The sequence below is a fragment of the Oncorhynchus clarkii genome, chromosome 27 (assembly GCF_045791955.1).
Source record: "Oncorhynchus clarkii lewisi isolate Uvic-CL-2024 chromosome 27, UVic_Ocla_1.0, whole genome shotgun sequence".
Lineage (NCBI taxonomy): Eukaryota > Metazoa > Chordata > Actinopteri > Salmoniformes > Salmonidae > Oncorhynchus > Oncorhynchus clarkii.
Window position 1 is genome coordinate 45,079,243 of NC_092173.1, and position 16,304 is coordinate 45,095,546.

The following is a 16,304-nucleotide window of genomic DNA, read 5'->3' on the forward strand; positions in this document are numbered from 1 at the left end:
TTCAGGTACTGAAACAATGCTTGACACACCCCTAGATAGGTACATAAGCAATGCTTGACACACCCCTAGATAGGTACTGAAACAATGCGTGACACACCCCTAGATAGGTACTGAAACAATGCGTGACACACCCCTAGATAGGTACTGAAACAATGCGTGACACACCCCTTGATAGGTACTGAAACAATGCTTGACACACCCCTAGATAGGTACTGAAACAATGCTTGACACACCCCTATTCAGGTACTGAAACAATGCTTGACACACCCCTAGATAGGTACTGAAACAATGCTTGACACACCCCCAGATAGGTACTGAAACAATACTTGACACACCCCTATTCAGGTACTGAAACAATGCTTGACACACCCCTATTCAGGTACTGAAACAATGCTTGACACACCCCTAGATAGGTACTGAAACAATGCGTGACACACCCCTAGATAGGTACTGAAACAATGCGTGACACACCCCTAGATAGGTACATAAGCAATGCTTGACACACCCCTAGATAGGTACTGAAACAATGCGTGACACACCCCTAGATAGGTACTGAAACAATGCGTGACACACCCCTAGATAGGTACTGAAACAATGCGTGACACACCCCTAGATAGGTACTGAAACAATGCGTGACACACCCCTAGATAGGTACTGAAACAATGCTTGACACACCCCTAGATAGGTACTGAAACAATGCTTGACACACCCCTATTCAGGTACTGAAACAATGCTTGACACACCCTAGATAGGTATTGAAACAATGCTTGACACACCCCTATATAGGTACTGAAACAATGCTTGACACACCCTAGATAGGTATTGAAACAATGCTTGACACACCCCTAGATAGGTACTGAAACAATGCTTGACACACCCCTAGATAGGTACTGAAACAATGCGTGACACACCCCTAGATAGGTACTGAAACAATGCGTGACACACCCCTAGATAGGTACTGAAACAATGCGTGACACACCCCTAGATAGGTACTCTCACTGAAACATACGAGAAAGTGACATTGACATTGTCGTCGTACAAACATCACAGGATATCCAGGTACACTCAAACAACGTAGAGTGAACACCCACCGTATATATTTGCAATAAACATTTTGAGAAGTGATGTTTTGAGTCACTAAAGCGTCCACGAACGTTTGAGTCCTACAATCTGAGTCCAACTTCGCCTCCCGTCGGAGCCCTCAGATTTCCACTATTCAATCAAATAAAACGTATTTAAAAAAAATATATTTTTTTTTTAACTGTCAATATTTCCATTAATTCTGTAGAGAACAGAGAGCGGAGACGATGGGACAGGAGTCCACCAGAGAAGCTACTGAGACTGTTAGAGAAAGCCCAGCTCTCCACCGCTTTCAGAACCTACTCCATACACACAGAAGGTAGGTCCCGCTTTCAGAACCTACTCCATACACACAGAAGGTAGGTCCCGCTATCAGAACCTACTCCATACACACAGAAGGTAGGTCCTGCTATCAGAACCTACTCCATACACACAGAAGGTAGGTCCCGCTATCAGAACCTACTCCATACACACAGAAGGTAGGTCCCGCTATCAGAACCTACTACATACACACAGAAGGTAGGTCCCGCTATCAGAACCTACTCCATACACAAGGAAGGTAGGTCCCGCTATCAGAACCTACTCCATACACAAGGAAGGTAGGTCCCGCTTAGAGGGGAATCTTTCTAGAAAACACTTACGGTATAATTGACTTGTCCACCACATGGTTGGTCGTGCGTGCTGTGAAACCTTATTTCCGATTGAAAGGAATTGTAATAGATGATCCACGTATGACTTCCCAAGTGATGTAGATCTCTCAACAACCTTGATAGTGATAGACACAGTTACACCTCTTCCATTTGCTTCCATCTCTACTGTTATGACTTAACTGTAACGTTCTACCACAGCTATTTTAAAAAGCTATGATACACTACATGACCAAAAATATGTGGACACCTGCTCGTTGAAAATCTAATTTCATTGACATTAATATGGAGTTGGTCCCCCCCCTTCCCCTTTGCTGCTATAACAGCCTCCTCTCTTCTGGGAAGGCTTCCCACTAGATGTTGGAACATTGCTGCTATAACAGCATCCACTCTTCTGAGAAGGCCTTCCACTAGATGTTGGAACATTGCTGCTATAACAGCATCCACTCTTCTGAGAAGGCCTTCCACTAGATGTTGGAACATTGCTGCTACAACAGCATCCACTCTTCTGAGAAGGCCTTCCACTAGATGTTGGAACATTGCTGCTATAACAGCATCCACTCTTCTGGGGAAGGCTTTCCACTAGATGTTGGAACATTGCTGCGGGGACTTGCTTCCATTCAGCCGCAAGAGCATTAGTGAGTTCGGGTACTGATGTTGGGCGATTAGGCCTGGCTTGCAGTCGGCGATCCAATTCATCCCAAATGTGTTCGATGGGGTGGAAGTCAGGACTCTGTGCAGGCCAGTCAAGTTCTTCCACACCGATCTTGACAAACCATTTCAATATGGACCTCGCTTTGTGCACGGGGGTATTGTCATGCTGAAACAGGAAAGGGCCTTCCCCAAACTGTTGTCGTAAAGTTGGAAGCACAGTTTTCATGATTTTGCAGGAGTTTCATATTATTAGTTCAGCGCAAGACGACCCACCTATCCCGCCAAATTCGAAAACCAAGGCAGCACTGAAGATGAGAGATTCGTTTTCACATGGCTAGCAGCTAGCAAGTCTTATATATATTTTTTTTAAGTTCAGGAGGATGCAGAATGTCATCAGCAAAGAAAAATCTTCGCAGGATTTATGTGATGGTTTGCCCAACAAAGACACAATCATTTCAAAATAAATTGACCTTTGGCCTTTGTCTGCCAGAACTGTTGAATGGTGTGTTACTCGAGATGGTTGAAAATGTCAAAAAGCTGCAGGTAGGTGAGGAGGTAGGTGAGGAACTGCCTTGTCTGGTACTAATAGATGTAGCAAAAGCCTTCACAGATCATTTTGAGGAGAGGAGGTGTCGATTCGCTATTACAACTGACGGGTGCGGCAGGGTAGCCTAGTGGTTAGAGCGTTGGACTAGTAACCGCAAGGTTGCAAGTTCAAACCCCCGAGCTGACAAGGTCGTTCTTCCCCTGAACAGGCAGTTAACCCACTGTTCCTAGGCCGTCATTGAAAATAAGAATTTGTTCTTAACTGACTTGCCTAGTTGAATAAAAGGTCAAATAAATATATATATATATATATATATATGGTGGGGAAAACATAAAGATTACCTGCCCCGTGGTGAAATTGTCACTTATCATTCACCAAGAGAATCTTTGTTCCAAGATCAAGCCTGTGCTGCTAATGGGCTCTGTTTAGCGAGCAGTTTGTGAGCAATTAGTTGTAAAATGCACGTATGAAAATCATAACGGGCACACAGATCGGTCTGTCCGTAGCTGGCACACAGATCGTCTGTCCGTAGCTGGCACATAGATCGTCTGTCCGTAGCTGGCACACAGATCGTCTGTCCGTAGCTGGCACACAGATCGTCTGTCCGTAGCTGGCTCACAGATCGGTCTGTCCGTAGCTGGCTCACAGATCGGTCTGTCCGTAGCTGGCACACAGATCGTCTGTCTGTAGCTGGCACACAGATCGTCTGTCCGTAGCTGGCACACAGATCGTCTGTCCGTAGCTGGCACACAGATTGTCTGTCCGTAGCTGACACACAGATCGTCTGTCCGTAGCTGACACACAGATCGTCTGTCCGTAGCTGGCACACAGATCGTCTGTCCGTAGCTGGCACACAGATCGTCTGTCCAAGGCTGGCACACAGATTGTCTGTCTAAAGCTGGCACACAGATCGTCTGTCCGTAGCTGGCACACAGATCGTCTGTCCGTAGCTGGCACACAGATCGTCTGTCCGTAGCTGGCACACAGATCGTCTGTCTAAAGCTGGCACACAGATCGTCTGTCCATAGCTGGCACACAGAAGAAATGGTGGGGTAAATTGGTACCCCTGGTCTAGAATGCAATTTGGTCTACGACTGCTCTTTAAAGCTACAGTATGATGATGATGATGATACAGTATGATGATGATGATGATGGTGATGAGAGTTGTGCTGCTATATCAACATGACTACTACCCTGATACATTGAGCATACAAAACATTAAGATCACCTGCTCTTTCCATGACATAGACTGACCAGGTGAAAGCTACGATCCCTGATCACTTGTTAAATCCACTTCAATCAGTGTAGATTAATGGGATTAAAAGTTAAAGAAGTGTTAAGAAGCCTTGAGACAATTGAGACAAGGATTGTGTACGTGTACCATTCAGAGGGTGAATATGGGCAAGACAAAAGATTGCCTTTGAACGGGGTATGGTAGTAGGTGTCTTTGAACGGGGTATGGTAGTAGGTGTCTTTGAACGGGGTATGGTAGTAGGTGTCTTTGAACGGGGTATGGTAGTAGGTGTCTTTGAACAGGGTATGGTAGTAGGTGTCTTTGAACGGGGTATGGTAGTAGGTGTCTTTGAACGGGGTATGGTAGTAGGTGTCTTTGAACGGGGTATGGTAGTAGGTGTCTTTGAACGGGGTATGGTAGTAGGTGTCTTTGAACGGGGTATGGTAGTAGGTGCCAGGCGCACCGGTTTGTGTCAAGAACTGCAACACTGCTGGGTTTTTCACGCTCAACAGTTTCCCGTGGGTATCAAGAATGGTCCACCACCCAAAGGACATCCAGCCAACTTGACACAACTGTGGGAAGCATTGGAGTCAACATGGGGGGGTCAACTGGAGTCAACATGGGCCAGCATCCCTGAGGAACTTTTCAACACCTTGTGAAGTCCATGACCCAACGAATTGAGGCTGTTCTGAGGGGAAAAGGCAGTTCAACTCAATATTAAGGTGTTCCTAATGTTTTGTATACTCAGTGTACATGTACACTCATCCTGATTTTAGGACTAGGCACAAATTTATCGGGTCCAAAGTAGGGCCCTAGAATGTAGGGAACGGGGCCTTGTCCCACACTACATAGGGTAAAGGGTCCGATTTGAAACGTGTCCCTCTCCCCACTGGTGAAGACCCTCTGGTAGGCCCCCTGTCCCGGGGAGGAAGGGACGACACAGACGGACCGACAGCTGGACAGACAGAGGATGAAGAACGGCTGCAACCACGCTCTGACGACGAGGATACGTGAGTCCTCCTGGAAGCCCATTGGCCAGACCAGACATATTGTGTATTCCACCAAATGGAACCCTATTCCCTATATAGTGCACTACTTTTGACCAGGGCCCTATGGGCCTGTACACTATGAAGGGAATAGGGTCTACTTTGGGACAGACACGGAGAGTAGAAAGTAGTATAACCATTAGACTATAACAAGCTAAAAGGCAGTAAATGCTAATTTGGTCAAAAAATGAGTTGATGTCATTTTTAAATACATGCTTCATCATGTGGACAAGTATCCTGCCTCTATTGTGTTCAGGAGAAAATGGGGGTCATGTTACTGTGAAACCAAGGTAAATAAAAACCTTTTTTGTCCTCAGTTCCACACTATGATCAGTTACTGCCTTTTTGCTTGGTAGGGCAGTATTGGTAGGGCAGTATTGGTAGGGCAGTATTGGTAGGGCAGTATTGGTCCCTCTGATGCATTGAATGAGGTAAATAACTAATGTTTCAGTGGGATCATATTGACCAGTCCATACCCATCCATTCTGTGAATATTATTTCTTTAATTTAGGCATGTATGTATCAGAGTAGGAGTGATGATTTTTAGGATGAGTTGTGTCCTTTTAAATAACAATGAATAAGATTGCATGGACAGAGGGGGGGAGAGGGGGGGGGGGGTCCATGTGGAGCTTGATACATACAGTGCCCTGTTTTCTAACAGTCCCCATGTCCAATTCTCAGAGACTTTGAAGAGGACTGTCCCTGTGACTGGATGGAGGAACTAGAGCAGATGTCTATGGACCACTGATACCTAGCGGTCTACCTAGCGGTCTGCCTAGCTAGCGGTCTGCCTAGCTAGCGGTCTGTCTAGCTAGCTAGCGGTCTGCCTAGCTAGCGGTCTGTCTAGCTAGCTAGCGGTCTGTCTAGCTAGCTAGCGGTCTGTCTGTCTAGCTAGCTAGCGGTCTGTCTAGCTAGCTAGCGGTCTGTCTAGCTAGCTAGCGGTCTGTCTAGCTAGCTAGCGGTCTGTCTAGCTAGCTAGCGGTCTGTCTGTCTAGCTAGCTAGCGGTCTGTCTGTCTAGCTAGCTAGCGGTCTGTCTGTCTAGCTAGCTAGCGGTCTGTCTGTCTAGCTTGCGGTCTGCCTGTTTACATATATATTGCACTGTTTACGTTTTGAAATGGTGGATATGAATTACTTTGATGGGAACCAGTCCTGTTTTTTGACTGTATGATGAACAACTTTGTGACACCGTTCGTATTTTAACTATATGTCTTTTATTTGAAAGTATTCCACTGAGGAAAATGTAAATTTAAAAAATGTTTTGAAATGTGTTGAAGAGTAATGATGAGAACAGGTGAAAGAGCTTTACCTAATTGAGCTGTTTTTGTCTTAATATTTAAATAAATGGTAACTAAACAATGTATGATTTATTACAGAAAATAAAGACCGTTGTGATGTCTCTCGTTTTAAATCTATACTACCTTAGCCCGAGTAACAGTTTGCGATCGTTCCAGCTTGTTGCCACGCCGACTAGTCTTGCCATGACAACCTTTTTCTACTGTTAAGTCCTTTTTTTTTTTATATATATTTTTTTTTTTTAAATTAGGAAACTTAACGTGACGGCAGCCTTCACAGGGGGCCTTTCTTTATGCACGCACAGACCGAAATACACGTCGTGGGAGACATTGGAAATGTCTTCAATGAGATTCCAGAAACCAGTCTTTTAAATCTTAAATGAGATCTAACTCAATGGGAGCACTTTAATACAACGCGTAGTCACCACAAAGACGTTTAGTTATAACTATCACGTCTATTTCCTGTGGGCATATATATCAATGTCATTTCCATAAAGATAATTGACATTACAGTTTAGTGGTCCTCTGTAGCTCAGCTGGTACAGCATGGAGGTTGTAACGCCAGGGTAGTGGGTTTGATTCCCAGGACCCCCCCCCCATTCATGAAATTTTATGCATGCATGACTGTAAGTCGCTTTGGATAAAAGCGTGTTGCAAACAGCAGGTGTTAAATATCACTGATCAAATCAAAAATGTGCCTAATGTATATTTGTAAACAACTTGTGCACAAAATCCTAAGGAAGTTTCAAGGTTTTTGCTCGCCAGAGGTAGAGTATCTCATGATAAGCTGTGGACCACACTATTTACAAAAATAGTTTATATACCACAGCAGACCGATGCTGGCACTCAACGAGCTGTATACGGCCATAAGCAAACAGGAAACCGCTCATCCAGAGGCGGCGCTCCTAGTGGCCGGGGACTTTAATGCAGGAAAACTCAAATCAGTTTTAACTCATTTCTATCAGCATGTTAAATGTGCAACCAGAGGATAAAAATACTCTAGACCACCTTTACTCAACACACAGAGACACATGCAAAGCTCTCCTTCGCCCTCCATTTGGCAAATCTGACCATTTTATCATCCTGATTCCTGATTAAAGCAGGAAGTACCAGTGACTAGGTCCATAAAAGAAGTGGTCAGATGAAGCAGATGCTAAACTACAGGACTGTTTTGCTAGAACAGACTGGAACATGTTCTGGGATTCTTCCGATGGCATTGAGGAGTACACCACATCAGTCACTGGCTTTATCAATAAGTGCATCGATGACTGGGTTAGACTGGGTTACTGTTATGGCTAGACTGGGTTGTTGTTAGGGCTAGACTGGGCTGGACTGGGTTACTGTTAGGGCTAGACTGGGTTACTGTTATGGCTAGACTGGGTTGTTAGGGTTAGACTGGGTTGTTGTTAGGGCTAGACTGGGTTGTTGTTAGGGCTGGACTGGGTTACTGTTAGGGCTAGACTGGGTTGTTGTTAGGGTTAGACTGGGTTGTTGTTAGGGCTGGACTGGGTTACTGTTAGGGCTAGACTGGGTTGTTGTTAGGGCTGGACTGGGTTAGACTGGGTTACTGTTAGGGCTAGACTGGGTTACTGTTAGGGCTAGACTGGGTTACTGTTAGGGTTAGACTGGGTTGTTGTTAAGGCTAGACTGGGTTGTTGTTAGGGCTAGACTGGGTTACTGTTAGGGCTAGACTGGGTTAGACTGGGTTACTGTTAGGGCTGGAATGGGTTAGACTGGGTTGTTAGGGTTAGACTGGGTTACTGTTAGGGCTAGACTGGGTTACTGTTAGGGCTAGACTGGGTTAGACTGGGTTACTGTTAGGGCTAGACTGGGTTACTGTTAGGGTTAGACTGGGTTACTGTTAGGGCTAGACTGGGTTACTGTTAGGGCTGGACTGGGTTAGACCCAGGTTACTGTTAGGGTTAGACTGGGTTACTGTTCAGGCTAGACTGGGTTAGACTAGGTTCATGTTAGGGCTGGACTGGGTTAGACTGGGTTACTGTTAGGGCTAGACTGGGTTAGACTAGGTTGCTGTTAGGGCTAGACTGGGTTACTGTTAGGGTTAGACTGGGTTACTGTTAGGGTTAGACTGGGTCACTGTTAGGGCTAGACTGGGTTACTGTTAGGGTTAGACTGGGTTACTGTTAGGGCTAGACTGGGTTACTGTTAGGGATAGACTGGGTTACTGTTAGGGTTAGACTGGGTTACTGTTAGGGCTAGACTGGGTTAGACTGGGTTACTGTTAGGGCTAGACTGGGTTCCTGTTAGGGCTAGACTGGGTTACTGTTAGGGCTAGACTGGGTTACTGTTAGGGCTAGACTGGGTTACTGTTAGGGCTTGACTGGGTTGTTGTTAGGGCTAGACTGGGTTACTGTTAGGGCTAGACTGGGTTACTGTTAGGGTTAGACTGGGTTACTGTTAGGGCTAGACTGGGTTAGACTGGGTTACTGTTAGGGCTAGACTTGGTTACTGTTAGGGCTAGACTGGGTTACTGTTAGGGCTAGACTGGGTTACTGTTAGGGCTAGACTGGGTTACTGTTAGGGCTAGACTGGGTTACTGTTAGGGCTAGACAGGGTTACTGTTAGGGCTAGACTGGGTTACTGTTAGGGCTAGACTGGGTTGTTGTTAGGGCTAGACTGGGTTACTGTTAGGGCTAGACTGGGTTGTTGTTAGGGCTAGACTGGGTTGTTGTTAGGGCTAGACTGGGTTACTGTTAGGGCTAGACTGGGAGAGAAACAGGAAACACTACTTCTAGAGCAGCTGTGACTCCCCAGGCCTCTCCTCTAAACTAAATGTGTCAGACCCTTCATGTTCATGACCTCTCCAATAATACCACATAACATTCACTAAACAGGTGCTCTGTGCTGTTCTCTACAGTAAAATGATACGTGTTTCGTCCAGATATAGACTAAACACGCCAGACCAAGACTACAGTTGATGTTGGAAGTTTACATACACCTTAGCCAAATACATTTAAATTCAGTTTTTCACAATTCCTGACATTTAATCCTGGTAAAAATTCCCTGTCTTAGGTCAGTTAGGATCACCACTTTATTTTAAGAATGTGAAATGTCAGAATAATAGTAGAGAGAATGATTTATTTCAGCTTTTATTTATTTCATCACATTCCCAGTGGGTCAGAAGTTTACTTATACTGGGTTGTTAAGGCTGGACTGGGTTAGACTGGGCCAAAACTCACCCAACTTATTGTGGGAAGCTTGTGGAAACGTTTGACCCAAGTTAAACAATTTAAAGGCAATGCTACCAAATACTAATTGAGAAAACGTAAACTTCTGACCCACTGGGAATGTGATGAAATAAATAAAAGCTGAAATAAATCTTTCTCTCTACTATTATTCTGACATTTCACATTTTTAAAATAAAGTGGTGATCCTAACTGACCTAAGACAGGGAATTTTTACTCTGATTAAATGTCAGGAATTGTGAAAAACTGAGTTTAAATGTATTTGGCTGAGTTGTATGTAAACTTCCGACTTCAACTGTACATACTACCTCAATCAGCCCTTACTAACCGGTGCCTGTATATAGCCTCTCTACTGTATATAGCCTCTCTACTGTATATAGCCTCTCTACTGTATAGAGCCTCTCTACTGTATATAGCCTCTCTACTGTATGTAGCCTCTCTACTGTATGTAGCCTCTCTACTGTATATAGCCTCTCTACTGTATATAGCCTCTCTACTGTATATAGCCTCTCTACTGTATGTAGCCTCTCTACTGTATATAGCCTCTCTACTGTATGTAGCCTCTCTACTGTATGTAGCCTCTCTACTGTATGTAGCCTCTCTACTGTATATAGCCTCTCTACTGTATATAGCCTCTCTACTGTATGTAGCCTCTCTACTGTATGTAGCCTCTCTATCAATCAATCAATCAAATTTATTTTATATAGCCCTTCGTACATCAGCTGATATCTCAAAGTGCTGTACAGAAACCCAGCCTAAAACCCCAAACAGCAAGCAATGCAGGTGAAGAAGCACGGTGGCTAGGAAAAACTCCCTAGAAAGGCCAAAACCTAGGAAGAAACCTAGAGAGGAACCAGGCTATGTGGGGTGGCCAGTCCTCTTCTGGCTGTGCCGGGTGGAGATTATAACAAAACATGGTCAAGATGTTCAAATGTTCATAAATGACCAGCATGGTCGAATAATAATAAGGCAGAATAGTTGAAACTGGAGCAGCAGCACAGTCAGGTGGACTGGGGACAGCAAGGAGTCATCATGTCAGGTATTCCTGGGGCATGGTCCTAGGGCTCAGGTCCTCCGAGAGAGAGAAAGAAAGAGAGAATTAGAGAGAGCATATGTGGGATGGCCAGTCCTCTTCTGGCTGTGCCGGGTGGAGATTATAACAGAACATGGCCAAGATGTTCAAATGTTCATAAATGATCAGCATGGTCGAATAATAATAAGGCAGAACAGTTGAAACTGGAGCAGCAGCACAGCCAGGTGGACTGGGGACAGCAAGGAGTCATCATGTCAGGTAGTCCTGGGGCATGGTCCTAGGGCTCAGGTCCTCCGAGAGAGAGAAAGAGAGAAGGAGAGAATTAGAGAACGCACACTTAGATTCGAATAGGACAGGAGAAGTACTCCAGATATAACAAACTGACCCTAGCCCCCCGACACATAAACTACTGCAGCATAAATACTGGAGGCTGAGACAGGAGGGGTCAGGAGACACTGTGGCCCACTCCGAGGACACCCCCGGACAGGGCCAAACAGGAAGGATATAACCCCACCCACTTTGCCAAAGCACAGCCCCCACACCACTAGAGGGATATCTTCAACCACCAACTTACCATCCTGAGACAAGGCTGAGTATAGCCCACAACTGTATATCTACTGTATATAGCCTCTCTACTGTATATAGCCTCTCTACTGTATGTAGCCTCTCTACTGTATGTAGCCTCTCTACTGTATATAGCCTCTCTACTGTATGTAGCCTCTCTACTGTATGTAGCCTCTCTACTGTATGTAGCCTCTCTACTGTATGTAGCCTCTCTACTGTATATAGCCTCTCTACTGTATATAGCCTCTCTACTGTATGTAGCCTCTCTACTGTATGTAGCCTCTCTACTGTATGTAGCCTCTCTACTGTATGTAGCCTCTCTACTGTATATAGCCTCTCTACTGTATGTAGCCTCTCTACTGTATGTAGCCTCTCTACTGTATGTAGCCTCTCTACTGTATGTAGCCTCTCTACTGTATATAGCCTCTCTACTGTATATAACCTCTCTACTGTATGTAGCCTCTCTACTGTTATTTTTCACTGTCTTTTTTGTATGTCTTTACTTACCTATTGTTAACCTAATACTTTTTTTTTAACTTAGAAATTGCACTGTTGGTTAGAGCCTGTAAGTAAACATTTCACTGTAAGGTCTACTACACCTGTTGTATTCAGGTGCAGGTGACAAAATAAACGTTTGATTTGATTTGTTGTCATCCTGCTGTCGGTTTGTCTCAGCACCGTGAGGGTGAGGGCGTGGCTCCCCCTTCCTTCCACCCACTCCTCCCTCTTGAAACCTCCTGTTATGGAGGAAACGGCAGGCAGTTCAAGGACTTATCTTAAAGACACATCTGGGGGTGGAGCTCAAGGACACCAACGCTTTGTAGTGTTCCTCTTTTTCCTTGTGACACATCGACCGACAGACAGAATTTACGTAGCCCGAAATGGCACCTTATTTCCTACATAGTGCACTCCTTTTGACCAGAGTGACGCCTGCAGAGAGGCCCTGTATAGGGAATAGGGTTCCGTTTGGGACACACACACACAAGGCTGTTTCTTTATGAGAGTTAAAGATAAAACAGGCCTTATGAAGGAACAGCTCACTAGTTATAAACAGGCCTTATGAGGGAACAGCTCACTAGTTATAAACAGGCCTTATGAAGGAACAGCTCACTAGTTATAAACAGGCCTTATGAAGGAACAGCTCACTAGTTATAAACAGGCCTTATGAAGGAACAGCTCACTAGTTATAAACAGGCCTTATGAGGGAACAGCTCACTAGTTATAAACAGGCCTTATGAGGGAACAGCTCACTAGTTATAAACAGGCCTTATGAAGGAACAGCTCACTAGTTATAAACAGGCCTTATGAAGGAACAGCTCACTAGTTATAAACAGGCCTTATGAAGGAACAGCTCAGTATGTATAAACAGGCCTTATGAAGGAACAGCTCAGTATGTATAAACAGGCCTTATGAGGGAACAGCTCACTAGTTATAAACAGGCCTTATGAAGGAACAGCTCACTAGTTATAAACAGGCCTTATGAAGGAACAGCTCACTAGTTATAAACAGGCCTTATGAGGGAACAGCTCACTAGTTATAAACAGGCCTTATGAGGGAACAGCTCACTAGTTATAAACAGGCCTTATGAGGGAACAGCTCACTAGTTATAAACAGGCCTTATGAAGGAACAGCTCACTAGTTATAAACAGGCCTTATGAGGGAACAGCTCACTAGTTATAAACAGGCCTTATGAGGGAACAGCTCACTAGTTATAAACAGGCCTTATGAAGGAACAGCTCACTAGTTATAAACAGGCCTTATGAAGGAACAGCTCACTAGTTATAAACAGGCCTTATGAGGGAACAGCTCACTAGTTATAAACAGGCCTTATGAAGGAACAGCTCACTAGTTATAAACAGGCCTTATGAAGGAACAGCTCACTAGTTATAAACAGGCCTTATGAAGGAACAGCTCACTAGTTATAAACAGGCCTTATGAAGGAACAGCTCACTAGTTATAAACAGGCCTTATGAAGGAACAGCTCACTAGTTATAAACAGGCCTTATGAAGGAACAGCTCACTAGTTATAAACAGGCCTTATGAAGGAACAGCTCAGTATGTATAAACAGGCCTTATGAGGGAACAGCTCACTAGTTATAAACAGGCCTTATGAGGGAACAGCTCACTAGTTATAAACAGGCCTTATGAAGGAACAGCTCACTAGTTATAAACAGGCCTTATGAAGGAACAGCTCACTAGTTATAAACAGGCCTTATGAGGGAACAGCTCACTAGTTATAAACAGGCCTTATGAAGGAACAGCTCACTAGTTATAAACAGGCCTTATGAAGGAACAGCTCACTAGTTATAAACAGGCCTTATGAAGGAACAGCTCACTAGTTATAAACAGGCCTTATGAAGGAACAGCTCACTAGTTATAAACAGGCCTTATGAAGGAACAGCTCACTAGTTATAAACAGGCCTTATGAAGGAACAGCTCACTAGTTATAAACAGGCCTTATGAAGGAACAGCTCAGTATGTATAAACAGGCCTTATGAGGGAACAGCTCACTAGTTATAAACAGGGCTTATGAAGGAACAGCTCACTAGTTATAAACTGAATAAGGATATTTTTTGTAGATATGAAGGTCTGGTATAAACAGGCCTTATAAAGGAATCAAATCAAATCAAATTTATTTATATAGCCCTTCGTACATCAGCTGATATCTCAAAGTGCTGTACAGAAACCCAGCCTAAAACCCCAAACAGCAAGCAATGCAGGTGTAGAAGCACGGTGGCTAGGAAAAACTCCCTAGAAAGGCCAAAACCTAGGAAGAAACCTAGAGAGGAACCAGGCTATGTGGGGTGGCCAGTCCTCTTCTGGCTGTGCCGGGTGGAGATTATAACAAAACATGGTCAAGATGTTCAAATGTTCATAAATGACCAGCATGGTCGAATAATAATAAGGCAGAACAGTTGAAACTGGAGCAGCAGCACAGTCAGGTGGACTGGGGACAGCAAGGAGTCATCATGTCAGGTATTCCTGGGGCATGGTCCTAGGGCTCAGGTCCTCCGAGAGAGAGAAAGAAAGAGAGAATTAGAGAGAGCATATGTGGGATGGCCAGTCCTCTTCTGGCTGTGCCGGGTGGATATTATAACAGAACATGGCCAAGATGTTCAAATGTTCATAAATGACCAGCATGGTCAAATAATATTAAGGCAGAACAGTTGAAACTGGAGCAGCAGCACAGCCAGGTGGACTGGGGACAGCAAGGAGTCATCATGTCAGGTAGTCCTGGGGCATGGTCCTAGGGCTCAGGTCCTCCGAGAGAGAGAAAGAGAGAAGGAGAGAATTAGAGAACGCACACCTAGATTCACACAGGACACCGAATAGGACAGGAGAAGTACTCCAGATATAACAAACTGACCCTAGCCCCCCGACACAAACTACTACTGCAGCATAAATACTGGAGGCTGAGACAGGAGGGGTCAGGAGACACTGTGGCCCATTCCGAGGACACCCCCGGACAGGGCCAAACAGGAAGGATATAACCCCACCCACTTTGCCAAAGCACAGCCCCCACACCACTAGAGGTGGAACAGCTCACTAGTTATAAACAGACCTTATGAAGGAACAGCTCACTAGTTATAAACAGGCCTTATGAAGGAACAGCTCACTAGTTATAAACAGGCCTTATGAAGGAACAGCTCACTAGTTATAAACAGGCCTTATGAAGGAACAGCTCACTAGTCATAAGCAGGCCTTATGAAGGAACAGCTCACTAGTTATAAACAGACCGTATGAAGGAACAGCTGAGTATTTATAAACAGGCCTTATGAAGGAACAGCTCACTAGTTATAAACAGGCCTTATGAAGGAACAGCTCACTAGTTATAAACTGAATAAGGATATTTTTTGTAGATATGAAGGTCTGGTAACTGTAGATATATCCCAGATGCTACTCTCTTCTCTATACAGTGCACTAATTTTGCCCAGTGTCCTTTGAGCCCTATTCCCTATATTGTACTTATTTTGACCAGAGACCTCTGGGTTTGTATCAAAAGTAGTGGAATACATAGGGAATAGAGTGATAGTTGAGTGCCGTTTGGGACAGACATTGTACGTGGCTGTTAGAAGCTCTTCTCAGTGTTAAGATCAGGAAAGAGACAGCGGGCTAGCGTTGAGTTCCTCTGTCACATGGAGACAGTAGGCTAGCGTTGAGATGCTCTGTCACATAGAGACAGTAGGCTAGCGTTGAGATGCTCTGTCACATAGAGACAGTAGGCTAGCGTTGAGATGCTCTGTCACATAGAGACAGTAGGCTAGCGTTGAGATGCTCTGTCACATAGACAGTGGGCTAGACTTGAGATTCTTTGTCACATATAGACAGTAGGCTAGCGTTGAGATGTCCTGTCATATAGAGACAGTAGGCTAGCGTTGAGATGTCCTGTCATATAGAGACAGTAGGCTAGAGTTGAGTTGCTCTGTCACAGAGACAGTAGGCTAGCGTTGAGATGCTCTGTCACATAGACAGTAGGCTAGCGTTGAGATGCTCTGTCACATAGACAGTGGGCTAGCGTTGAGTTGCTCTGTCACATAGAGACAGTAGACTAACGTTGAGTTCCTCTGTCACAGAGACAGTCGGCTAGCGTTGAGTTGCTCTGTCACACAGAAACAGTAGGCTATTGTTGAGTTGCTCTGTGACAGTTGGCTAGCGTTGAGTTATTCTGTCACACAGAAACAGTATGCTAGCATTGAGTTGCTCTGTGACAAAGACAGTAGGCTAGCGTTCAGTTGCTCTGTCACATAGAGACAGTCGGCTAGCGTTCAGTTGCTCTGTGACAGAGACAGTAGGCTAGCGTTGAGTTGCTTCAACAAAGTCATTAATCAAAGTACTGAGTAAAGGGTCTGAATACTTATTGAAATGTGATATTTATAAATTAGCAAGCATTTGTAAAAACCTGTTTTTGCTTTGTCATTATGGGTTATTGTGCGTAGATTGATGAGGGGGGAATAAAACAATTTAAGAAATTTTTGAATAAGGCTGTAATGTAACAAAAT

General features: G+C 44.5%; 1 protein-coding gene across 2 annotated transcripts in view; it reads left to right on the forward strand.

Moving 5' to 3' along the window:
- Positions 1 to 6,605, forward strand: part of LOC139385657 (NIMA related kinase 3) — a 41,431-nt gene extending 34,826 nt beyond the window's left edge. The window contains exons 12-14 of one of the 2 annotated variants that reach the window (XM_071130900.1): positions 1,289 to 1,399; positions 5,061 to 5,172; positions 5,890 to 6,605. In XM_071130900.1, coding sequence (XP_070987001.1) covers positions 1,289 to 1,399; positions 5,061 to 5,172; positions 5,890 to 5,956 — 290 coding nt within the window. In that variant the 3' untranslated portion in view covers positions 5,957 to 6,605. Of the gene's footprint in view, positions 1 to 1,288; positions 1,400 to 5,053; positions 5,173 to 5,889 lie in introns of both variants that reach the window. The other variant, XM_071130899.1, reaches the window with a different exon arrangement.
- The last annotated feature ends 9,699 nt before the right edge of the window (positions 6,606 to 16,304 follow it).